The sequence below is a fragment of the Galendromus occidentalis genome, unplaced genomic scaffold, assembly GCF_000255335.2.
Source record: "Galendromus occidentalis unplaced genomic scaffold, Mocc_1.1 scf7180000077471, whole genome shotgun sequence".
NCBI lineage: Eukaryota > Metazoa > Arthropoda > Arachnida > Mesostigmata > Phytoseiidae > Galendromus > Galendromus occidentalis.
This window is the reverse complement of record NW_003805459.1, coordinates 1,136,035-1,162,223: the sequence shown is the minus strand read 5'-3', so window position 1 is coordinate 1,162,223 and position 26,189 is coordinate 1,136,035. Positions and strand designations below refer to the sequence as shown.

Genomic DNA, 26,189 nt, shown 5'->3' with positions numbered 1-26,189 from the left:
ATTCCAGGAGTGGAGCTGCTACGACCGGGCTCGCCGGGAGACGGATTTCTGTCGTTGGGTTTGCCGTAAGAGGAATTTCCGTCGTCGTGCTCGCCGGGAGAAGAGCTTCAGCAACCGAAGTCACGGGAATCGGAGCTCCCACTGGTGGACATTCCAGGCTTGGAACTGCTACGATTGGGCTCGTCCGAAGAGGAACCTCGGCAACAGTCGGACTCGCCGGAAGAGGGATTTCAGCCGTTAGGTCTGCCCGGGGGGGAACTTCGGTTATCGAGTTTGGACGAGGAATTATGTCAGTGATTTCACTCGCTCGAAGAGGTGCTTCAGTGATTGAGCTCGTGGGTATGGGAGACTCGATCCTTGGACACTTGAGAATCGCTGCAGCGATCGGGCTAGCCGGGAGAGGAATCTTTGTCGACGGGTTCTCCGGAGGAGGATTCTCAGTCGTTGGGCTCGTCAGAAGAGGAGCTCCTACTACGGGGATGGCCGGAAGGGGAGTCTCAGTGATTGAGCTGGTCTGAGGGGGAATTACGGCGATTGAGCTCGTCCGTATAGGCTTCCCGGGCATTGTACTCGCAGGAATAGGAGCTTCGATTATTGGATGCTCCAGGAGCGGACTTCCAGCAACCGGGCTCGCCCGAAGCGGGATTCCAGTCGTTGAGCCGCTCGCCGCAGAAGAAGCCGGAGCTACCTGGCTCGCCGGGAGCGGTCTTCCAGTCATAACGTCCGCCGCAGAAGGACTCTCAGTGGTTGTGCTTAGCGGGGGAAGAATCTGAACCGAATTCCTCACTGGAAGAGGGTATTCAGTCGTTGGGCTTGCCGGAACAGGAGTCTGAGTCGTCGGCCTTCGGCGGAGGGAGATGTCAGTCCCCAAGCGAATCTGGCTTCCTTTTTTGGAAGCCCCGGCCGCCAGGCTCGCCGAAGTACGAGTTCCAGTGATGGTGTTCCCGTTCGTGATCGGTGCTTGCTTCATTCCACGGATGTTCGTGGACGCGAGCTCAACCTTGATGCTTAGTGTCTTGGTTGGCTCTCCGGTGGGCGGACTCTGCGCCGCAGCGTCTTGTCCCGAATGGACTTGCGAGTCTTTGACGACACGGCTGATAAAGGAATTCACAAAGTGTTGCTTCAGATAAGCCTTGAAATCACGCGTCTTCTGTCTGCCGATTTTGAAAATAGACCCTACAGGTGGGAAAATCCGTCTGTGCGCCACTCCGGTCGCTGGTCCTCCGAGTGAAATCAGGTGATTTGCGGCTCCCTCAAGCAGATTGGCTGCAATGAATGTTCAGCGGTCATCAATTATCAATGAATCGGGGACGCTCCGCGAGCTTCGGGACCAACACTTGGAAAGAATATTCTCTCAGTGGTAGAAACAAACCGGGAAGCGTCAGGGTCTGGTTCACGAGCGGTACCAAGATCGTCCGCACTAGTTGCAGCTTCCTCGCCGGCAAGAGAGTAGCCATTCGTAAAATTTCACCGCTCTGCTGCGCAGCGTTGGGGCGAGGTTCTGTACGAACCGTCGCCGCTGTCCCTGGAATCAATTTCCTGTGATGTTTCGTTCCGAAGAGTCTCGTAATCTGACCATCCGGTCGGAACGATCCTGGGTTGAGCGAAACAATTGATAATCGTGATCTTACTCATTGGTGCTCGATTGTTGGCAGCCTGTAGATAATATGCCCGAGCGTTCGCGGAACGATACATCGGAGCACTCAATGCCAAGGAATAGAGACACAAAAAGCTCAAAATTTTGATGAAATCCATATTAACCACAAATACATGGAGAGCGCTCGCTCCAGCTGAGCTACGTTCGATTCCCGACTTGTCGCTGTCGAATCATGTCGCTAGATATCCGGGACGTCGTCTCGCTGGGAGATGCACGTACGGATCGAGAAGCACAGCCTTCAGACAGCTTGGTTGAACTTCGGAATATGGATGGTTGTCTTTTGTGATGAATGTCATTATAAGCTGCCAAGATGAGCCTGGTCCGATCCTGAGAATCTGGGGGGCTCCCATCTCGCAACAGCTAGCAGCATTTTGAGAGCAAGAGTAGTCTCAATCAGCCTGACCATCTGCTGGGACGAGGTTGTCAAGAGTTTGGTAACTCCATGCACGATCGGCCCCTCGGACTCTCGGGCTGCTGCGGTGCGCCGACTTCGCGTCTGAATCTGCGAACTCTATTGAGACTGTTGTGAATGAGATTGGATATTCTTCTCAGGATTCGTTCCCGGAAGAAATCTCTCGTCTCGCTTGAAATATCTATCGTCATGAAAGTCGACTGTGAGAATGCTCGAGAGGTTTCTTGGGATATTCACACAAGAATAAATTGATTATTTATTGTCGCAGACTTGCTGTCATTAAGAAATGCACAATTCAGTGACTGTCAACAGTTCATGGAAGCTTCACAACTTTTCTCACTTCCGTATAATGCAGGTTATTCATGCAACTATTAAAATCATGCGAGTGTTTAGACTCATGAGGTTTCCAATATCAGCCCGTTGGGCCCACACATTCAAGCAGGAACTACTTCAGGCTCAACGAATGCGCAGATCGGGGGCCCTGCTACAGCGAGGCTCGCGGGGGGAGGAGGCGGAGGGGGTGGAGGAGTAGTGATTATTGGAGGTTCGGTCGTCAGAGGCTCCAGGATAGGGGGGTCAGTTATCGCTGGTGGTGGAAGTGGAGCTGCAGTGGTCAGGAGATCGTCAGCGCCTGCGGACTCCAGGCCCTCGACTGCAGCTGGGGTTGTGGTTTCCGCAAGGATCGGAGCTGGCGTGGTCGTGAGAAGCGGATTGGCAGAGATTTTGAGCTCGAGGCTCGCTGTTTTGAGCGGCGTTTTGATATCCAGGGTTTTCGTCATACCGTCCGGTCCCACGATGACTTCCTTCTTCTTGTAGAAAGGGCTTGCGAGCAGGCCTCCCAACTTCCCGAGGTGATGCTTCAGATGAAGCCCCAGAGCATGTGATTTGTGCCCGCCGAATTTGAGCACTGCCCCAATCGGTGAGACGATCGTTTTGTGCATAACCGCGGACGCTTGGCCTTCTACTGCAGATAGATTCAGATTGGGGTTCGCGACTCCTTCGAGCAGGTTGACTGAAATGGGATTCGAAGAGTCAGCACAAGCTCGATAGAAAAGCGAGGAACGCTATGTGGCGTTCCGCTGCGCCCCGCGCACACCCGTCCCACCGACAGGTCGGATTCGAGAGTATCACTGAAAAAGAAATCCCTGAATATGTCTCGTCTCTTTTTATTTCGATGAAGACGCACCGGGTAGCGCGAGGGTTTGGTCGACGAGTGGTACCACGATCATTCGGACCAGTTGCAGTTTTTTCGCAGGCAGCAAAGTGGCCATGCGCAAAACTTCACCAGTCCGCTTAAGAATACCCGGGTGGGGTTCTGCAATCTCAATCTCCTTGTGGATGACGACCGCTGACCGTTTCTCAACGTGGTGAACCGGTGGAGCGGGAGCCGCATCTCCTGAAATTAGATTTTGGTGGGTTTTTCCGTCGATTATTCCGAGGTAACTCCGAACATTTTGGCAATCCGGGCAGTCATGCTCCAGCTCGTGAGAAATGGTCGGAAAATCCGATCGGATACATCAAACAGAGTATCTCACCCGTCCCTGCTCGATTGTCGACGTCCGAGTGTGAATCCCGCGTGATCACCGATCCGAGCATCGGTGCAGCTGTCGCCACGGAAAGGAGACACAAAAAACACAAGATTTTGATGGAATCCATGGTACGCGTGACTTCTCCACAGCGTACGACCTTCGCGAGCGTCTTCCGGCTTCTGACTGGTCGCTTGCGAGGCATGTCGCGAGATACTTGAGCGTCAGATGCACGTCGCGACAGAGAAGCACGTTCCTCCAAAGGTCCCGGGCAAACCGTGAATAGAAGGGTGGACGCAATTCGGGCGGGAAGTCTGTAGCATACACTCCCGTATTCGTCGGATCCCTGATTATCCCTATCCGCTCCGGAACCTCTGGTTTCAACCAGCCGCTCCCTCTTGATTCCTCCGCGGAAGATTGATGAGCAGAGCTCCTCGAAGTCTTCGAAACGACGAAGTATGCTGGACGAGACATATCTGAGTTCCACTACTACGCCAGGTATCCGAAGTGTCGAGAGAAATTCCTGCTGAAACTCATGTGCGGATAGGTTGAAGCTTATGGAGTGATAATCGCTTTCCGCGGACGAATTACCTCGCAGGTGTTGTGAATCGTAAATCGTCGAATGTCAAGCCATCGACAGCGAGGGGGAACTCAGCCCCTTCTCAGGGCAATGCTCAACAGAATTCGACATCCACGGAGCCATCTGGCGGATTCAATCAAGAACTCTTGACTGAGGAAGCGGATGCCGCCCGTGCCTATATGAGGAGGTGTGTGGATACGGCTAGTATTTCCCCGAGCGATCCGCTTGGGAACGGAATTAGAGGGAGAGTTCCCTTGACGAGGCGATCTTGTCCGACACTGACAATCGCATCGATATTCACGTTCCGCTACACATCTTCCAGATATGTCCTCACCCACATACTGCTGAGAATTTTTTTCATATCGCTCTGCTTGTTCGCCTTCGATAAAGCCGATCCGGAAACAAGGTTCTTGGATTTCGTCCGGAGGGCGGAAAGGCCGAAAACATCCGCACCCGGAGTAGCAGCTCGGAACGGGACGAGATGGATTTATTACAAGATCGGGGAAGGCTAATCCCTCATTCCGCGTCGGTCCGAGCATGATGTACACATGGAGCACGATTCAACAGCTCTCACGGACTTCCCTCTCCCTACTAATACGAGAGGATTCCCTCGACTCCGCCGTCGCGGCGAACAATCGAAAATAGACATGCCTTCATTCATTAGTATACCGCGCTATGGATAGTGGAGGAACCGCCGCGTAAATTTGAGCGTGAGCTATAATAATTCGGAGGAGTTGAGCTCAGTTCTGCATTCGTCGCCAGGTACAAAATACAGCGTATGTCGAAAGTTTTCCCCGCGCTAGAAGGTAGTCCGCCCCCCCCCCCCACCCCCCGTTGGGGGAGCTGACACGGGAGTTGAGAGACTGAACGATAGAACACAATGATCTTCGCGTGAATCGTTAACCTTCCCGTAGCATCTGCAGAGAGAATACAGTGCTTACAGCATTATTGACCTTCTTGGGATCACTTCGCGCAATCGGGCCTCTTTTGGAGCTCAGCCGTCAGGCCCGAGGGAGCTTTAGCTTGTTGTTACTGGAAGTCGGCGATTCTCACTGCGGAATTCGGTACGAGATTAGTATCTCGAGACGCCAGCGTCGCGAATTCTCTCCGAGAGCCTCTGAGAAGCGAAAGACATGTTTTTTTTCGAAATTCAATGGAACGAACCTTCGGCCAGGTCCGAAGTTCCCATTCCCGAAACCCGACGCTTTCGAAGCTCTTGGATGGGAATCGAATTCACTCGGATCCCTGAAGAATCGATGTTTCTCGTCCCGCACCTTGAAGTTTTCCGTCAGAACTTCTGAGCTCTCGCATTGCGTGTCAGCATTCCCGACCTTCCAAGTCTTCCTGAAACGTCAGCTCCGGAAGCATCTGAATCCTATTGCTACGTCAACGTCAACTCTGATTCCTCTCAGCCTTGAGTTCCGCGGGTCCCTCCTTCCTGGAATGGACTCAGGCCCTAGCTAACACGTCCAATTCATAAATCACAAGTAGCCTATCGGACCTCTGACTGAGAGCTGGGAGATACCTCCGCATGGACACGGTCGACCAGAGGAGCACTCCTGAAATTCCTTAATGACAGACCTTGCGCCGAGCGCGCGAAAAAAAACTGTCACTCTGCGATTTTGCTACCGGGTGGGGCTCTGGACTTCCGAGGCGGAACGGCGTCTGAAGAGCCCTAACGCAAGATCGAGTACTGCTTATTCCAAACGGGACGAGAATAACGGGGTTCCCGACGATGGATGTCAGTGTTCAAGGTGAATAAGTGGCGACGGCCACGCCGGGGAATTCCGGATGAGAACTTTCTGTCCTATGTCGATCAGGTGATCTCCACGACGAGGATCTCAAAACTCCGCGAAGTATTCGATGCCGCCCCGTCGGGGGGGGGGGGTCCCAGTCTATGTAGCTCTATCTACACTAGGGGAGTCTGGAGTATCAGGTTCCGCTCGGGGAACGCCATAGCTAGACAAGGTGCTGCTACCTTCTCTGGAGAGAGCATATCATGAATCACCATCAATACTTGCCACAAAATCGCCACTAGCCTCTCATGCTGCGCAATTAATTGCGTGGCAGCAGTCCTCGAACTCCTCGACTGGGCCGCGTAATGATATCAGTCGAATCCTTCTCGGTCTTACGGAGCGGCTCGAAAGATGTAGTGGAGCGAGACAACAACATCATTAAAGGACTGCGTAGATGTCTTATTGTTTATTTTTCAGGGATCAGAGTCGAGCGCTCTCGGCTGCGTCCGTACTGCTAATTCGAGTCTTTCTCCCTGTGTGAGCGCTCCAGATTCGGATCGTCCCGAGCGACTCCTTTTGATAGCGCTCTCATCCGCACTGTCCAAATCTCCATCTTGTAGTTGATTCCTAGGCGGAAATTTAAAAGTCAGAATGTCCCGATGAGTACATCCACTGATTGACTTACTTTCATCTGCTCCCCGGTATTCACCTTTCCAAGAGATGATCGAGGGCCCTTCTCCTCCTCCTGAGCAATCCGTGCTCATCGTTTGGATTGTGGTGATGTATTTGCTGACGTAACATCGCATGGCTGGGCTGAACGTGAACTACGCGACGATGAACTTCAGTCACAGGGAACGGAGCGATCGGGAGCAAACCACTCGGTGAAAAGTGACGCATCGCCGCCGGGGATACGTGTCTGATGTCGGACGGAGCTACGGGATTCCTCTTCCGATTGTACGAGGAACTAATCGGAATCGCAACGATTCTGTCCGGTAGATGATGTTTGTGCAAGCCCTAAGGATATGGAATGATGGGGAATCGATTGATTTTACAGTTCGAATAAAATGAGAGATCCATTTCTCTGGGAGGGATTCGCATCCATCCAGAGAGGCTATTTCGGTTCAGAAACCCAACCAACTTCGTGACTGTGATGGTCTGCGAATTCGACGGAGACCGGCTGGAATACCGTGCGGCAGCGTGAAAGCGAGATGAAGCAGAGTGCGATCTGGAAACGGATAAACTTGAGAAAAGAAAAGATATATTGAAAATCTCCTAGCTTGCGATGAGCTCCGCAACATAGAGCTGAACGTTCCCAAAGCAAAAAATTACCAGACAGCCGCGTAGCGTAGACATAATCATGATTGATACTCCTCAATCTGGAAGCCAATATATCCGACACTTAAGGCGAGTGCGAAAACTGATCAAGCGAAAAGCAGTCCATGGTCAAGTGTTCGCCGGTTAAATTCCCGATATTCTTCGATTGCGCACCGTCGGAATTCCATTGCAAAATATTCTGTCCGACGTCGCCCTAAGCTTCAGCAATTAGAACCGTCTTGCTTGATCGGTTCACTGGAATCAAGAGCTTCTTGGTTTCTCATCGCGCCACGACTCTGGACCGCGTTGCTCCAAATATTGTTCCGGGAAGCTCCGGCCCTGACGATATGGGGAGAATGCATCTCTTGTAGTCGGCACGAAAACGTGATACGTCAACCGCTCTAGAACGGCACGAACTCAGAGCGCGTCTTCCTGAGAGCTCGGCTTCGGGGAAGATACGCGCGGTCCTTTCAGCAGAATGGCGAGAGATTGCCGTTGGCATACCTCTTAGTCGCAGTTGACTCATTTTAGTGGAAGTACTTACCCCAAGTTGCTGCTACTGCAGTTACTGTTGAAAGCGAGATATAGCCCCTAACAAGGCTCACCAATTACCCGTCTTATGGCATCGGCAGCAAATCGAATCATGTCAAGCCATTACCGGTCATAGACTCCTCCTCGAAGGCGGGCGCATCTGTCGTCCTGACTCCGCCCACGGCCGACTCCTGAAACTGTCGAGGATGATCTCTTAGAGCTCAGAGGCCCCAGCAAACATACGGACTCCCGCCATGGATCTACGGACGGATCGGAGTGACAGTCCCCAAGAGGTTCCTGCTCGGAGTGAAGAGCCGCCGAAAACGTCGTTCATGATAGAAGATATCCTAGGAGAGCGACAATTCAGTGACGTACCCTTCCACTACGTCGACTTCCGTCCGGGGATTTTCTACCCGGACTGGTTAAGGATTCCCAAATCGATGTCCAACTCTCCGCCTCAACTCAATTCGCCCGGTGAGTCGGTGCATCAGGATAATCCGAAAGATCAGAAGAATGTTCCCATGTATCATTAGGCTGAAAGCGAATATCCGTCGAGGACACAGAGCCGAGGTTCCTCCGCGGGATTTCCCACGGCGGAATCAGCATTCGAATATGATGAAATGCCTTCAATCCCAAAATCGAGACACTTCGATGAGCAGTCTGACTCGACGATATTTCCCTGTGGCGCGGAAAGTCTCGAGTTCATATTACGGCGTGAGAGCCTGTGGTGGGGCACGAGTGGAATGATATCCTGTGATGGGATAACCTGTTCGAGGCTGTCGTGTGGAATCGTGGAGCTCCAGGTGGAAACCACATCGATAGAACTCTTGATTCTAGTCAGCCATGGATGAGTCTGTGAAAATGATGCTGCGGGTCCGAACGGAATTCGCGAGGTCATTTCCTCGAGAGTTTCCGCGGTACACCGCCCGCCATCGATCATTGTCGGAATCCTCTGCCGCGGAGAGAAAGGGAGCATGAGCAGAAGCTCCTCCGATAATCAGAACCACCCCCGGAATCGATTGGCGCATTCTGAGACGTATGTATTCCCCTCTGCTGCGCACAGAATCGTAGTCGGAATCTGATTCCCAAGTCAATTGCGACGCTGTGAAGGTCTTGAGTCCTGCTTGACCTCTTGATGAGGTCCCAAGCCCATCGCCCGTTGATTGCATGCTATCTTCCGGGACTCAGTCATCCAGAACTGGGCTCTTTGGTCGAGCTCCATGCCGCGTCGCTCACCGAAGGAATTTCGAACCGCTCTGATCGCGGGATCCAGTGTTTCCGATTCCACTGAAATGTCCCGGTCGTGCCGTGAGGAGAGCAGTTGCACCCTCTTTCATGGAGCACTCGATTCTCTTTCGAAGCATTAGAATGCTAAAGTGTTGAGGTCAGACTCCCTTTTTGGATGATGTCCGTCAACTATTGTGAAACTCCGACCGCTACAGTTAGATCCTCTGATCTTTTGAGAGCTGCTATTGATGCCTGGTATTCGGCTCCGCATCCAAAGTTCTCCTGGAAAAAAAGGAATGCAAGCGCTGGTTATACATCACCGACAAACGGGTGGACATTGCTCTCATTCATCTAATCGTAACTCGCTCCGAAAACTGTGTTTCTCTACAGGGGTCTTCTAGATTGACCCTCTTCATATCGGCAAAAACAAGCTTGTCCAAGACTTCGGGAGTGATACAGGCTTTTCTGTTCTCTTTTTTCCCCTCTCGGTCGTCCTTCACACACAATAATCAAGGCGATCACTGGCCCGGTCTTTCGGGCTTGCCTGGGATCGGAATCGTGAGCAGACATGTATAATTGAGCACCGGCGAGCAGAAAGGCTCTGACACTGAGTTGTCGATTGGACTCACCGCATGGACATCGAGTGGGAATGTACGACTCGTACCGGGAAGCATATCGTGGTATCGGGGAGGATCTCAAATCTTCGTGACCCATTCGATTTTCCAGAACGCAGTATTCAATTAGTTCTGTGATGGAAACAACTGCTCTGCGGAGGAAAGCTTGCCTTATGTGCCATGATCTGAGCCGCACATATCGTTTTTTTAGGGAGGGGGAAGCAATTCGAGCCCCCGTGCCTCCCGACGGTCGCCTCTGACCATGATTCTTGTTTGCTGCCGCCGAACTCCGTCCCGTATACACAACTTTCACAACCGAGCTCAGAGTAATAGCGGAATCGAGCATCGGGCTAGCTTCCAAGATAATTTTGGTGGCGCTCCTAACATTAGACAGTGCAGCGAGGAGAGCGATTCCTGTATCACAGTCAAAATCAGAATTCATCACAGCCCTAGTGCTTCCCAAGAGGTTCGAGCGTTCAGAAAAGGCCGCGATTCGACAGGCCACGAACCGGGTGAACTACGCCGGCCTTCAACAAAAAAATAGAAAGGACGAAAAGAGCACTCTCGGGAAGTAGAGATGGTGAGGAGCCGGGTGCGACCCGACGCAAGACACACCGTCAATGCGAGCTGAAGAAATGAGAGCTATACGCAATGCGGACCGCTCTCACCTCAGGCTCATCTGTCGATTACGATAATTGACCATCATGATGAGCAGGTTCCATACTTTTTGGGAAGGATACTCCCTAGTGAGCTCCCTCGGCTCCACCGGCCTGCTCATCCGAAATGAGCGAGGTTGCCGTGGATCTCTATCATGACATTCTTCATGCATCTCGACGGCGGGCGAGGCAACCTCATTTGAATCATCAGCATTCGAATCCTACCCTCAAAAATTTACTCTACGAATAAAGGGCGAGAGCGCTGCCCACTAAGCAGCCATGTAGTGGGCGGAACTGAAGAGAGGTTGGAAGTCCTCTCTTTCCCCGATTTCCAACGATCGGCGGGCCATCGCATCGCTTCGGCAGACCGAGAGAAACGCGAGCAGGAGAGTTTCGAGACTTTAAGTACGAGAGGCTCAGGAGGGCAGTCTGGTTCATCAATTCCGTGGGCCTCAGCTCCCTCGAGCGATGACAAATTTCGGGATGCATGCTTTTACGCTCCGGAAAGACCGAGGATGCGAAATTTGCGATTCCGTAGGGGAAATCTTGCCGCTCTCTACCGGTTCCATTTTTCGGGGTTGAATGCACAATCTACCTCCAGCTGATTGACTGCTAAGGAGGTCGATGTAGAAATCAGAATTCGGTGATAGAGACTCCGATTCTCCTGCTACGAGCTCCGAGAATCGAGCTGAGCGCGGTGCTACTGCGGAATCATGGGAGTTATCCCAAGCATTCAGGAACCCGATGGGGGTATATTGCACGGCGAACGTTCTCCATTCAGCGTAGCCACAGTTAAAAGAAGGTTCCACCGAGATTTGAACTCGGATCGCTGGATTCAGAGTCCAGAGTGCTAACCAGTACACCATGGAACCACTTATGCGTTCCCGATGGCGAGAACAAACTTGATGAAACAATCAATCCGAGCCTATTCATTCCGTCGGTCGACCTTCTAGGAGCAATCTGCGTGAAAGAAGCTTGGGCTGCGCTAATGAATGAACGTCTAGTTCTATCAGGAACTCTCGATCATCACGCGCCCGAATTATCGAGGTCTGTCGGCAACTACGGGGCGACTGATATGCCGCTATCAGTGACGAGGAAAGGTGCTCGCTCAGCGCCTTCTCCGATCACCGTCAGAGGAGCCTATCGAATAAACAGATGGCACCAAGTATCCAGGGAAACGCTTTCCATTCCAACGGAGCTTTTTTGAAAGAAGCTTTAGTCCTCTTTTCAATTTCTTCCGGAATGAAGTATTCGTACCCGTAGGGCAAGGTAACTGGACAGCTGCCCCACGCGGGGAGTGGATGATTCTCGCCATATCCTTGCAGACATGCTTCGTGTTGCAGGTTGCCCGAGCTCATATGGGTTCATATTTTTTGAGCTTGTCGGGAGTGCTTTATTCTCAGCACGTGTTTCTTAAACACAATATCCTTGGGAAAAGCTATCTGAGGATGCCTATACGTAAAGGCATCAACTCGAACAAATTGGCTCGAAAATTGCTTCTTTGCTGTGGGCGGTCCGAAGTGGGAGACTCTTCAGCTAGCTGCGCGATGGAGCTGAGAGAGCTCTTCGCAGACGAGCGGGCGGGCGAGCGAGCCAGCGAGCGAGCGAGTCAGTCAGCACAGGACTTCACCAATATGCTTCCATTTCTCATTGTTCGCCATGATTCGATTTCGTCACTTTGCGAGAATGTCATTCAGCTGTACATTCACTCAGTGAGCTATCTCAGCCCCTCGCTTGCTCCGTCCCTGAGTGTCGTCTTCATCTTCGGATACTTCCCATTTTTTCGCCTCCCTCGAATGAGACAGCGTATGGTACGGGGTAGAAACGAAGTCCATCCGGGGCTTAGACCAGCGAGGTAAAATGGTCGGAGCTAGGGAAGAGCGACTCTGGACGCTCCAGGCGAGGCATCTTGTTATTCATGCCTGAGAAACTACTGCCCTGGAACTGAGGGCATCGTTTCCGGAGAGCAGTCGAAATTAATAATTTGTTCTGAACATCAAAGACCCTCCATGGAGTCGGATCGGAGAACGATTGGGTCGCAATGGAGTTGCGCCATTTGTCTTCGCACTAACAGGTAACTCGACACTTGGCCGTTATTTAGAAGGATCAGGCTAGCTGATCGCAGGCCCAGGGTCGGGAACGAGTCTGTGACGATAGATCGAGAGGAACACATGGAAATATCGGGGAAGCTTCAAAGACTAAGACTGAGGCAATTGAAGGCGGCAGCGACGGCACGTTGTGTTGAGATAATGAACATAAGAGGATTGGGATCATCTGGGATTTGCTCTGACTCTCAGGAGCGCAGTCGAAACACAAGAACATTGGGTGGGCTCACTCCGACCAGCCCACAGCCCACCGTTGAACATAATCGGCGAGTGAGAGGTACTCACAGCAGTGGATGCTGGCGCTAGAAAGCTTCGCAATCAATGTGTTTCCTGCCGGTGAGATGTTTTTCGACGACAGGCCCCCTCCGACTGGCTTCTACTCTGACTGTCCCGGGAGAATATTCCTCTCCGTAAACAACGACTGGGAATCGACTCCGATCGACTCAAGCTCCGAGGGAAAACAGCTTTCCAAACGAGCCCGAAACTTCAAAGGACTTCGAGCCTCTCTTCCTCCGAGACCCTGTCTTCATCTTACTTTCACTACGTGTTCGACTGGCTGAGTCTCTCTCGTATCGTTCGGTCGCGAGTATTTAAGTAAGCTGTAATGAGGTCACGGGCTCGCGCCTGAGTTCTGCGCGGGACTCTGAAGATAAGTTGGTCGTCTTTCGATCGAGGTCGTCGTCGACGTATCGGGCGCCTTCATTTGAACGTTTCGAGGCATATCTGCGCGGGGCGCGGGGAGACATCGGCTCCGAGGCGTCGAGCTCTCAGCCCAAGGCTCAGACTTCAACACGCAATTACTTTGGCATCCCTTGTGACGGCTGCGAGCAATCCATGCCTCCAGTGATGGCACCTCGTTCAAACCCTGATCCCGGGATGCTGACAGAAAAGACAACATTTTTCCTCGCCTCTAGGGGAATTGTCCGCTGGTGTTCCCAGCGATCGCGTGTTCGAGCATGTAGCGGAAACGGGCCCCGCAATCACTCCGGTCGGAAAACATTGACGTTTTTCCGACGACGTGATCGACTCAGACAACAACAGACTCAAGAGAGAGCAGTCCCGTAAAGCGCGGCGAACGATTGGGGCAAAAACAATTCTCAAGAGGAGTCGATTGCGTCTTTGAGCCCAACCGACCAACAAAGACGTTGGGATGCTCTCCGATGCTTCCCAGGCTTCGATTCACTCACTCTCGCAGTCAGTCATCTAGCTTCATAGACTGTTGGCACCTGCGGGTGTCGGGTTGCAAGAGTCCCCGGTCCCCGAGGCGGTCCTCGTTGAGAGAGCCATTCAGTTTTTAATGAAGCGGAAAGTTACTCAAAGAGAGAGGTTGTTAGCAGAGAGACACGCGACTTGATTTGGTCCTTGTCTAGGAATTAGGAGCGAAGCTTCCCGACCCTTCGGCCGCCTCCCTTCGGCTTGCCCGCCGCACACTTACTTGTCGTCTCGCTTTGGAATCGTTTAGGCTCGTTCGCTCGACTTTTCGTCCGCCTGCGTCGGGCTCAAATAAACAGTCGAGTCGTTGAACGAGTACTTTTCTACGCTGAAAATTGAATTTGATCCTTAGCTTCTTGAATGTGACTGATTCAATAATTTGCACCGCGTTCGCAGGGATCTTTCTATCGAATAGAGGTTGGGAACGAGTTTCTCCGGGACTAGGTCGAGAGAGACATCAGAACGCTGGCCATCGATCTCAAATATCGGCCGATATTCTTCAATTTGAAACTTGCCGAGAGCTCGGCGATCCCCTACGGACCCTTGTTCAATATTGTCGACCGGAAATCTTTCGGTATACCGGAGGACAGACTCAGCGAATACACTGTAATACTGGCGGATGAAACCGTGATTGGAACGCTGAGAGTTCGAAAACAAGGGGGCTCAAGTGATGTCCCGAGCCTGATTCCTGGCTACGACAGCCGAAATTCCCAGAGAAGAAAACATGCGGAACCTCGAACGCGGTCGACAGAATTATTAAAACTTGTGCGCGGAGACCGAAAGAGATTCCTAGTCCGTCGCCTTGACCGCTCGGCGCCGACTGCATACATCGATTTCGACGTCGCCTAACTCTGGGGATTGCGTATGTGTGGGATTCCGTGGAGATAGGGAAGTATCCTCAATCTCCATGTCGGGATCTGGCGGGGAAAGACACCACGAGGCCGATCTCTGCGCCGCATCGCGCATTTGCTCGGAATCGCGGTGGTCTGGAATTCCTCGGATCCAGCAGGAACCACGCGACCAGGACTCGCGATTGTTAAACCGTAAGAGAAGCTATCACCTTGAGAGATTCGAAATTTCCCCGCAGACTGACACGAGAGACTAAGTCGTAGGCTCGACGCCAAGCCACCGAAATTAGAATCGGGGAACATGTTCCGCGCTTCAAGCTTGTAGAAAATCCTCAAAAGGTCACGTGGAAAATTCCGGATTGGGCCAACTCTGCCTTTATGATCTCGTGGTGACTCAGGATCGTGATCGTCGGGGAAAGATTCGTTTCTCGGCGTCCGAGCGAGTGACGCGGTTCTCATAGGAACGTCGTCAACAGGGAGACCTCCAGGACAGGTTTCCTAGAAAGAATTCCGTCTGCGACCAGCTCAATCCAGTTTGGGAAAACTGCTGACAAGGGGGAAACGATGGAACTTGTTAGGAGCTTTCGAGTGCTCGAGTCTTGAACGAGCTTGTCTATTTACCCTTTGGCTGCGGATCTCCCTTGTTCTTGCCATCTCCCTCACTTTCGCCACTGCGTGGAGAGGCCAATTAGAGGCCTCTATTTTCCCCGAGGCACCTTCGCTGAAAGGCGGGGCTACGTGGCTTATCTCCTTCCGACTGAAGTCTGTAGTCGTCGTTCATGCCGACCGACCGACCGACCGACCGATGGAACGAGCGGCCGGTTGGTCGGCCACCCGCTGACGTTGTCCATAGTCTCCATGAATAGATCGGGCGAAGAATAATTGGACGACGAGGCCGCTGCTATTGCTCGCGCCGCCGCTGCTGAGTGAGCTGATATGAGAAACATCGGAAATATGATCACTGTTGTCACGGGGTCGGCGAATGCCTTCTTTTCGATGTTGGTAATGAGGCTAGTCACGGAAAGAATTCAGTGATGAGTGTTGCTGGTCTCTCTTTCCGCCCTGGTCGCATCTCCATCACGTCCTCGCTGGGGTGAGCGGCTTTTGGGATTAGGTGTACTAATCTCGAGTAGCCAGACAGCTCTGTACGAACGGAACGTCCCTGATGGGGCATATAAATGATTGAGGGCGTGTCCGAGCCTCATCGAGGAAATCGACATCATCCTTTCCCATTGTCGAGTTCCCTCGTTCCTGTTGCGGGAACTTCTCCCAGACCCCGTGGGAGAAATCCTCATTGTTGACGTGGAATTACGGTGCTAGTCTCGAAATGCTCAAATTGTTATGGAGCCAAGAAGTCGGGGACAAAAGACTCGGAAGAGAGATTAATATCGACTTTTTCACACACTCCGGCGAATCCTTGTCATTGCACGAAAGCCAATCGACTCGAAAGTATACCGAATCAATTTCTGATAGGCTTCGTTCCATCGCCTTCTTCTTATCCAAAGTCTGTGACGAACTTGCTCCACAAAAAGGGGGAAAATGCTCAGCTAACGTCCTGAGCGTGACGAGATCGCTCAGGAATAGAGATCGCAAACCGTTTCCGTGCAGCCCGGTTCTCTGACATATGGGCGTGACTAGAGTTACCCTCTGAAGTCTCTGAGGATGATTGGGCTCTGATTGAGTTCCCGACTTTCCATCTGATCTCCAGCCGTTAATCTCCTGCCCTCTGCAGGAATCGGAGTCACCTACTGCGGGGAAACGATAAACTCGCCTATGCTACATAGAGATCTGCCTTCTCCTTCGTTACGATGTAGAGGACGAAAGGCTCGGACAGTCTTTACCGATCGCCAGCTGGAAGGATTGGAAGCTAAATTTGCCACTCAGAGATACCTCTCGACACCGGAACGTCTTGAGCTTGCGAGTGCTCTAGATCTTTCTGAGACTCAGGTAAGCCCATCAGTGCACCACCCGAATCGAGCTTCCCCAGAGAGGATCACCCGACGCCGAGGGCTAATCGATGGTTTGTCACCGTCTGCAGGTGAAGACCTGGTTTCAGAATCGTCGGATGAAACACAAGAAATTGCTGCGGAAAGTCCGGACTCCCACCCACTGAAATGACTGGAAGGAAGGGAGGCAGCGCTTGTGCAATAACGTGGAGCTACCAAACACAGAGGAACACCCAAAGACTTGCAGAACTCGATCGATGGAGTTTGTCCCCCCGCGGAGCTTCGGTAATGCTCTCAGAGTTGATTGAGCGTCGAACATCAAATAAATAAGCATTTTCTTACGCTAGCATCGTCTCTCCCGGCTCTCGATTTACCGCGCATCCACAAGAAGATGCGGCAACTTGTGCTGGACTTTAATAAACGAGTGACTGGATTGAGTATTTTCAAGAGATTGACAGAAAAGAGGTTTTCACTGAAAGTCGAGGGAGAGCTGTCCTGGGCATCGATTGACTTGTGCTTTCTGCGATCCAAAAAGAATCGATGTTCCAGCCAGATCAAAGGTATGAATGACTCAGTGTTTGCGAGAGAACTCTCGGAATCCTCTAGATCGACGCCATGTGTGGATCCCGCACTTCCGCCCGCAAGGTAAGATTCAGCTGATCGTGAGATTATCAACTTACTGACAATTTATTCATTTTGGGCAAGGTTACCGTTCACTGCCGTCGGCAAGGAACTGTGGCGAAGCGTTGCCTTTTGGAGCTTCTGACGCTTCTGAGCTGGACCCATCCCGAGTTTCAGTCTTGGTCGTTTCTGAACTTGGAAGAGACTTTCTGCTCCCCAGATTCTGCCCGAGTTCCATTCCTGGAGTCCCTCCCTCGGGCTGAGCCCGGTGAAACGAATTTCGGCGCTCTGAACTTGTAGCGCCTCCTAGCGCCAAGCGGTTGATTCTCTGATGCTCTCTCTTTCTCAAACTGGGGCGGGTATCCTGTTCTTCTGTTGAGACGGGAAGAAGCATGTGGACTGTTGAACGTGATGTTGATTCTTCGACGGAGGCCGCATCTGTGTGATTCCGTGGCTGGTTTTGATTTTGTTGTTCAGTGCAGCGTCAAACTGTGCGTAATGGTGCGGAAACCGGTGCAATAGTTGGAATGTGGAACGCTCTAGATGTGAAACTCCGTGTGTCCCGTCCGCTGTTAACGGTGCTTCTCGATGTCCACCTCCTGGATGCGCAAAATAAACTTTCTAGATATCCGAAGAAATGTCTCCGAGCTGCGTGAGGTAGCCGCAAACGACTGTGCTGTCTCGGCAGCACATCTCCAGAAGGTAATTCATACAGCTTCTGCAGTTATCAATTCTTGGGTGCTTCTCTACCGTCGACAAGGCGCTCTAATCCGCAATGCTCCCTCGTCTTCTTGAAGTTTTCCGCGAGACGGTGCTGACCCTACATTTTCCTACTAATGTTGAAGAAACAGAATCGAACTTCTCTTCTGTCGTTGCGTTCAGAGGATGGTCTCGGATCGGCAAGCTTTCAATTTTCGGTACATCTCCGGTCTTCGGCTCAAAGGTAGAAGAGGTCATCCTTCAAGTGGGAGAGAGAGTCAAAACAAATAAACGGAGTTGGCGCAGAACGAGAGGTTCAGGGCTGGCGATGTCATTCTCGAAGCGAATTCGGAGGCATTCAAACTCAGTACCTTCAAGGGAATGAAGAGTGTCGAGGAGCTTTTGATCCTCTCTCATATCCATCCTGGAACCAATGTTTCTCGCAGAGTGGCATTATCATCATCTGAACAGAAGTCACGGTCGAATATACAGTAAAATTTCGTTGCAAGGAACCGGCGGAACCTGTTCGATGCGGTGAAAATTCGCTATAGCGAAAGTTGTTCAGCATTATCTCGATTGAGAGCTAGCCACGGGAAGGGGAAGGAAAGTGCTCGTTTAAGTCAGAACTCGCTACGAGGGTTCTCGTGGTGACGAGACTTCACTTCACCACCGCCGGTAGAATCTCGAATTCCCCGTGGTCGCTTTCCCCAGTCAGCAACCCCTCTCCGAGAAAATTACCCCCTGAACAAACTCGGCTGTTTGGACTGGAAAAGGATAATCTCGTCCCGTCTTGACGGGAAAATCCAGATCGATACTAGGAATGAACACCGCAGTGCGTTGTCGCGCTCCGAAAGAAAAAACTTCCGCTCGAGATCAGCCGAGCGTACCCTCTCGTATTCCGACTTCTCATCTGGGAATCGAGTCGCCGTCACGCTTTGACAGCGACTCCCAATTCATTACCGCTACGTTTGTTCCGGAAATGCATCGATAAACGAGGCTTCGAGTCTAGAGACGGAATTCCGCTGGGTTCGGACGGACTGCGAAGGTCTCGCAGTTTTCATGCGCAAATATTCTTTACTCGGGGCTTGGCAGATTATGAAATCGGAATCATCTCGCCCGATGTGCGATGATCCCGGGATTTTGAGTTAGCAGCGTGCATTCGATAAGGCAGCCGTCGACGGAAAAGATGTTCTTGATGTGTCACCGCTGCTAATCCGTTTCATGCTCACCGTTGATGTTATCCGAATTAATCTCGTATTGCTTTTTCTGGATGAGCGACAACGGTGGCGGCGCTTCGACCGACCACCGGACGGTCTGTTAGCCATCCACTGAACCCGCGAGCGGACAGTCACTAACCGTGACTCGGACATACAGGTGTTATTACAGACCCCCGGGGGCCCTGCCTACCCTATCTGACTCTATCTGACGACTGATCTCACTGAAGATGGGGCCGTGCGAACTTTTTGACCACGAAATATTGCTCGCCGTGCACTTTCTGAGACTTTCGGACTCGACAGTTCGTGTCTGTCCGAGACGGCGATATGAGGAAAGAAGAAATTCGCCCAGAATACCTGGACGAATTCGGTAGACTGACTGACTGACTGACAGACCGACCGACGCACGGACTTGCCGTCGGGCCGCTCCGCGGGTTGTTCGGTTGGGTGACCGAATCGACAGGCCCATGAACATCAGCAAAAGTTTATTGTTCCTAACAACATGCTCTTCTGATTTATTGCATCTGTCGGTCCTCTCCGAGCATGAATGACTGTTAAGGACCATTGTGCTTTCGACGCTTCAGCCAGCACAGCGAGGGGTGGCTTTTAATTTGCCGAAAAGCGGGTTGACGGAAACTTCACCGCCGTCGCGTTTTTCTTCCTCTAAAATATCATGAGGAGCGGGAGGATGAACTCTCCTCCCAATCGCTCCTCGGTAGAGTTCGGTATACCACAATCGAAGCTCTGGTGTTCCTCTTTATTGAATCATCGGATTCATCACTTGTGATCTAATTCTGTCGATCGGTTGTCGAGCCTCGCTCGAAAATCCATCTCAATTCGGATGATCTATGGGTAAGGCGGACAATGTGAGAGAAAAATTTATACCGGAGCTAGATATGATTGGACGCGTTACGCTCCGGTGGCTGATGTCTTCGATGTTGTTGTTGACGCTACCGATGCCGACGCTCCATTGGGGTTTGGTCGGCGAGCGCCTCCAGAAGCAACCCTGGACCTCTGTGTGATCTGGCGTTCCTTTCACCGACAGCAGAAGCAACACCAGCAGCGGCGGCGGCTGCAGGAGCCAAACGATATCGCCAAACAGAAGCCGGATCCAGAAATCATCTACCCAGTAGCCGGAGATGCTTCGAGAAGAGGCGAGCGAGCGGCTCTTCGGCCGACCCTTGTCGGGCTGCCTGTTCGGCTGGCTGGCTGGCTGGCTGACTAACAGGCAGCGTGGCTGGTTTTACTTTTCTCCGTGGTCCCTCCTTCTTGGTTTTCGTTTTCGCCGTCATCCGATGAGCCAACGAAGCCCGTGCTCGTTGTGGTCGCTTGCGGTCACTTGTTCGCTCGCTTGTCTGCGTGCCTGCCCGGACGCTTCTAACGCTTGACATGGAACTTTTCGACGTCAAGTAAAACGCATGACCGCGACAAGCCCAGAGTCTTCTCGCCAGGAGCCCTGATCCACGAACGAGATATTTAGAAAATTAGAAAGGCCACGGAGCGAAAAGAGTCCCACATAAATCTCGAGGTATTTTCCTTGCTCGGAATCAGTCTCCGTGCAGGTACTCTGGTGGATAAGAAGAGTTCGTCCTTCCCGAAGATTGCGCTTCAAAATCGAATCAGCCTCGAGGAGCCCGACTCCATTCCAAGGAATGATTCATGACGGACCGGATCTGAGCGGCGAGAAATTAACTCAACATAATTCTCGGAGAGACCTCAGGTGTAGATTCGCTCCGATCACAGATGAGTGACTAGAACAGGGAGAAAGAGATCAGCGCACCGTGATCGCAGAAATTCTAGATGGAGGGCGGTCGGAGCGAGGGGTGTCGTTCGAGATTGATGCTCAGCTCTCCGGGTCGTCGGAATCCTGTTCCTTCTACAAAATATGCCATTTTTTGCGGTATATTCTCGGCGATCAGCTCCAACACTCTGCCCGGTCAGGTTGTTGTCGTCGTCGGCATCACGCTCGTGGTGAAAGAAAGCGCGACGCTTTTCTCCCTCGTTTCGGTCAGATTAGACCGATGGACAGACTATAATGGTATAATGATGTAATGAGCTGGTCGCCTGCTCCGTGACGGACCGAAAGAGTGTCCATCAGCTTCAAATGCGAGTCGAGAGAATTTTCGACACTTGCAAGACTGTCTCGAGCGTCGCGTCGTCGCCGCATCGTGTACCTCAAAGCACGCATTTTGAACACTTCGACGCTGAAAAGCTCGGCCCAGGATCTCAGTTCTGCCCGAGCAGAAATTGCTCCTGTATTCTTCTTTGATGCTGCCCCCGTGGAGTCTTGTGGTGTAGAACGTGCCCAGAAAATATCGGATTCTCACATGAGTGCTGCAGTTTCTCCGGCATACTCTTCCTCCCGCTGCCGCCTCATCGTTGTTCATGCGAAGAGTCGGCTAAACTCTGGTCTTCCATGTCTTCGACGGCTCTAGTCGAAAAGAATCCGCACGCTCTTCCTCTTTCCTTTTCAATTTCGGAGAGCTTCTCGAGAAAGTCTATAATAAATTCTTGCCGCCTCTACGATTTCTCGCTGCCATAGCACGTTGTCCTGCATTATGGCCGAATGCTCAAGGCGTGAACAGAGTGCTGGCACTTGTGGTTGGATTTTACGTTGTGTGGTCGTATATATCTTCAGATTCCTTCCACCGAATCCCGCCGTGTCTCGGTTCTCCTCTTTCTCGTATCCCAACGGTGCCGACGTATTCAACTCATGGTCTCGGCGAATAATAATTTGACGCTCTGTCTCAACATCGTTGACATCGATGACGGAAGTTGGAACAGGGGAGAGATTCGACGCAAGAAACGGAGGGAGGGAGCGAGCGCGCGATGACAGAATGAAAAGACGCGAGAAGGTGACACCTTCGACAACGTCTCGGGCCGACGTCTCCTCCGGGCACAAAACGTCCCGCTGAGTGGCGGAATCCGAGACAGCCGAGTGTCAAGACTTTAGCGAAGGGGCTAGGCTCGAACTTTCCTCGACTTCCTATCGATCTTGAATTAAAACGACCCTGCATTTTCCGTCAGTAGACTCGGTCTCTAAGCATGTATAGTGGTGGATCGGGGTTCCGAAGTTGAGTCTTCGGCACCGGTAACGAGAAGTTCTCTCGCTCCCCGTCTGACTTCTTATGTTTCCGCGAGTTGTTTTCGATCTCTTGCACCACTGATCGATCGTCCGCAGTTGAAGGCTCGAGCTCTTCATCGACGACGCCGCCGCCCGCGCAGCCGGAACTGAAACCAGACTAGAAGGTTCCTGCCATGATCAGAAGAAGCCGATGCCGATGGAGGCGGCGAAGCCAGCGGAAGAGGTGTGACTTCTCGTACTTCAACTCGAACAGGGACCCCGTGCGTCGCGGCGGCTACGGCAGCTGTGTGTGCTATACCTACACACACCCAGACAGATTATTGAGTAAGGCTACCTACTCGTCGAGTACCTTTCCACCGACTCTCAGTCAGCCGCCCGAGTTCGCCCCAGTGGATGCGTGTGGTCTGTGGATTCGTGCGCGATCACGGAAAAAACAAGCGTACGCCTACCACTCGCTGCTTGTCGGTGCATTGAAAATTCGCAAGCAGGTCTTCAGGGACTCTCGGTCTCACTCTCTCCTCAGTCAGACATCTTCGGTAGGACGGAGTGTCGCCTCCTAGTTCTGAGAACCGCCATTGGGGCTGTTGTTCTTGTTCGACTCGATGATGGTTTCGTGCACGGACGAATTCATCGGTCCTGGTCGCTTGCTCTGGGAGTAATGTGGCGCCATGGCGCTGCGGCCATGGAGTTCTACGATCGAGCTTATTTTTCTGCTTCAATCCTGAAATCTCTCCTTGAGCGGCCAGACCGATGGATCTGGGAGTCGGTGGAAGACATCTTCAATACTTACTCTGATGCTAGATCTTTAACTAAGAACTTCGGCGATGACGCTAGCCGCCGACAGAAGCCGTGACGACTTGACCCGACGTTGCGTGAAGCGACGAGCGGACCAGCGACCGAAAACGCTCTTGTTGAATCACCCGACGTTGAATCATTTTCTTCCCCGGGTAATTGAAGGACTACTGAGCGCCGAACGTCAATTACGTATTGTTTAATGCCAGCTCAAAACAAGCTCGGCTACCGAAAGAAAAATTGCCGTCTATATCGATAGCGGGGAGTCGGGTGGCTTGTGAGTCGGTTCGAATCCGACCGAGCGTCTCGAGCTCCTCACGGCGACGGAAAGCAGAACCGCGACAAAAACAACAACGAGATTCTGCCGATGATGATAACGACGACGATGATGATGATGGTCGGTCAGTTGGTCGGTCGACATTGGAAGCAAAATGATCGATTCGTCGCTCGGTGGCCTCTCCTCTCAGTTCGTGATGGAAGAATCTTCAAGCGGATGTCAGAACAGACACCGACATTGTTGCTGCTGTATGCTGTGTCTGTTGTCATCGTCAAGGCGATCGTCGTCGTCTTCACTGACGGTCGACCGGTCTCTCGGCCGAGCCGGTCGACGTTGTTATGGATCCGCTCGAGCCATGATCTGACGGATTGCCTCGTCGGATCAGAGGACTCGAGCGGCAAAAATCCGTCGGCGAATTCATTCTCCAAACAACGTACGAAGTCAGTGTGCACACTCGACGGTGCTCCAGAACTATGAACAGAACATGCAAGCTTCACGTAAGGGAATCTCTCCGATGGACACCGTTCTCCAAGAGATTTCGACGATTTCTACTCGGAGCTCGAGATCTCATTGCCCTCATGATCCAGGAATTCTCGTCCCTTCTGCGATTCCGTCCCGATCCCGTGTATGTTTTCCTGGCGAGCCACAGCCCATCATTCCACCTCGCGTAGCGGGCTGTGCCAATTCCCTCGTCAAGCAGCTCGCCACAGTCATCATCAGCTTGACTGAATTTGTCGCCTTGGAAGTAATTTTTATTGTGGTCGAATATCAGTGGGTCGTTTTGTTGACCCAAATACTTCGCGACCAATGTGGTATCGACGAGCGCGCGCGAAGAGATGATGCGACGGAAAGCAAACTTCTATATTCGGCGCCTCCGGAATGTCATCCATGCTCCTCGGGAACGCCACCCAATGGAGCTTATCTGGCAGAATTTTCCATAATGGCATTTGGATGTGTCTCTGTCATGACGTCCGTGATCTGCGGTGTTACCGATAAGCAGCCAGAGGAGATCGGAATCCCATTCGATAATCGGAACGGCTGGCGATACACTCTCCCTCTGTCTCTCCCTCTCTCTTCCGTTTTCTCGATGAGATAAGCCACCGTTCTAGAGCGCCGGACAGAGCAGAACCCAACTCCGGGGTGGCCTGAATCGAGGATCCGCCAGGAGTGCACGTCTGATAAGAGTGTGTATGTATTGCTCTTCCATCCGAAGAGATCGAAACAAAAATCCCAAGTCTCGAACAGCGCCCCGCAAAGAGGAAAGGCTCTCCGATTATTAATCCGGGAGAAATCTCTCGTCGGGATCGCCTTCTGTCTTCGCCGAACCGACGGAGACGGCGGGAAAACTTCGTTACGCTATTGGCGACCGTCGCAATCCGAGCTCATCGAATCCTATTACATGAAGAGCATTTGAGATGCGCCCGATCCGATCGATGAGCCATGCGACGGCTCCACATCAAGAAAATCTGATTGTCATGAAGAATTACATTTCGAATAGCGAATTGCTTTTTTGAGTGCGCAACCCGGCTCCCTTAGACGATCATCGGCAGCTCGGGAGAGAGGAAGCCGAAGAGCAACGAAGATACGAGCGAGTTGCCGAGCCGCTCCGGACGACGTTTCCGTCCGATGGTCGCGCGGACCGAGACCTCCGAGGCTACTCTTGTTCCGCATTACCCGAACAAGATAGGATCCGATCATCGTCTATCCCTGGAACCCAATTCCGGATTCGAAATCCACAGCATTTTCCCGTAGTCCTCCGATGAGTGCCGCTCTCGGTCCGACTAAGGAAAGATCATGTCCGACGAGCCCCCGACGCCGAAGGAACTGAATTTTCGGATTCGCTCATCGCTCGAATTGAATTCTGGAGCCGTCACCTCTATCCGCACCCAGCTGGAAGATAGAGCGAGAGGCTTTGCCCATGAAGACGGACCGAGAGCTCTTCCAGACTTCAGTCTGATTACGATCGTCGGCGTCGCTTCCTTCGCCAACTACATATTATCATGACTGTGGGAAGAAGCGACGGTGAGAGACGATGGATGACTTACGAACCCGTGGACGTAATGATAGAAATTAGTTTTATGTCCTCAAGAGAGATGATACCAACGGCTGATTTTTTTCTGTATCGTTGTCCCAACGTTCTCTTCGTCTGTTTTTTTTTTTCGATTTAACGATGCCATATATGACAAACAGGAAAGAAAAACTTCCGTCGGCGCCGTCGTCGCGAGCTCCGACGCGCGGCTTATCAGCCGGCGAGGCCGTAAAGTTGGCCGAAGTCAAATTCCGTCGTTCGTTCGTCGGTCCGAGTAGCCGACGGGTCGGCCATTCGGCCCACCGCTCTTCGGAGACAAGCGACCGAATTCCCTGCCCAGTGATTTCGTCCAGCATCGAATCACACGCACACAGAGTCGAACTGACAGAAGAGAGAAAGCCTCAAAAGTTGCTTTTCGTATCTCCCCAGAAAGAAGGAGGAAAAATGAGACGAACACCTGATAAGATGATAAGTCTAGTCATAAAATTTAAATCAGCCGCATCGACTTCTTTTATTCGCCTATCGTGACTTCTACGAGGTGTCCGCCGCCCGCCACTGTCTCGAGGTGATTCTTTCATTCGGCTATCGCGGCAAGCGACGTCGCGTTGGAGAAGCCCTCGGCCGGCCGGCCAGCCAGTCAATCAGTCGGTCGGTCGGTCAGACGGTCGATTCACTCACGTCCCGCTCTCCGGTGTCGTTACGGATTTGAGAGCTGAGGACGGTGACGCGTTGATTTGACTTCGAGCCCAATTAATCAAAGCGATTCCCGCCGCGCCGATCTCCTTATCGTAGCTTGTCGGTCCCATCACGGCAATCTGTATAGATTGCGTTCGGAGGACGTCGGAAACCGTCATTATACTTCTTACAGACATCGTGAAGGGTCCTTCTTGGTGGGAACTTACGACTTGCGTCGCCGGCGGGATCTGCGGGTCTCCGCCTGAGAGATTCGTTGCATCTTGAGAGCTCGGCATTGAACATGCTGGGAGGGTTCAGCCCGAGGGATTGATTTCTGACTATTGTCAGAAAACAAGTATCCGGGTCTCTCGACCCCTCAGATAGCGTCGTCTCGCGCCCACGGGAAGACGAGCCTACGGGAATTCGCTAGCGA

The 26,189-nt window shown here is 52.2% G+C and overlaps 1 protein-coding gene and 1 non-coding gene across 2 annotated transcripts; both read right to left on the bottom strand.

Annotated features, from left to right (window-relative positions):
• Positions 1–2,289: 2,289 nt before the first annotated feature.
• Positions 2,290–3,777, bottom strand: LOC100900837 (proline-rich protein 36). Its single transcript, XM_003744615.1, has 3 exons — positions 3,605–3,777; positions 3,256–3,465; positions 2,290–3,081 (listed from the first exon to the last, which is right to left on the bottom strand). The coding sequence occupies exons 1-3, from the start codon at positions 3,723–3,725 to the stop codon at positions 2,504–2,506; spliced, it is 909 nt and encodes a 302-aa protein (XP_003744663.1). The 5' UTR covers positions 3,726–3,777; the 3' UTR covers positions 2,290–2,503.
• A 7,276-nt stretch (positions 3,778–11,053) lies between these two features.
• Positions 11,054–11,125, bottom strand: TRNAQ-CUG (transfer RNA glutamine (anticodon CUG)). The gene has a single exon. It is a non-coding gene; the product is annotated as a tRNA-Gln (tRNA).
• Positions 11,126–26,189: the final 15,064 nt, after the last annotated feature.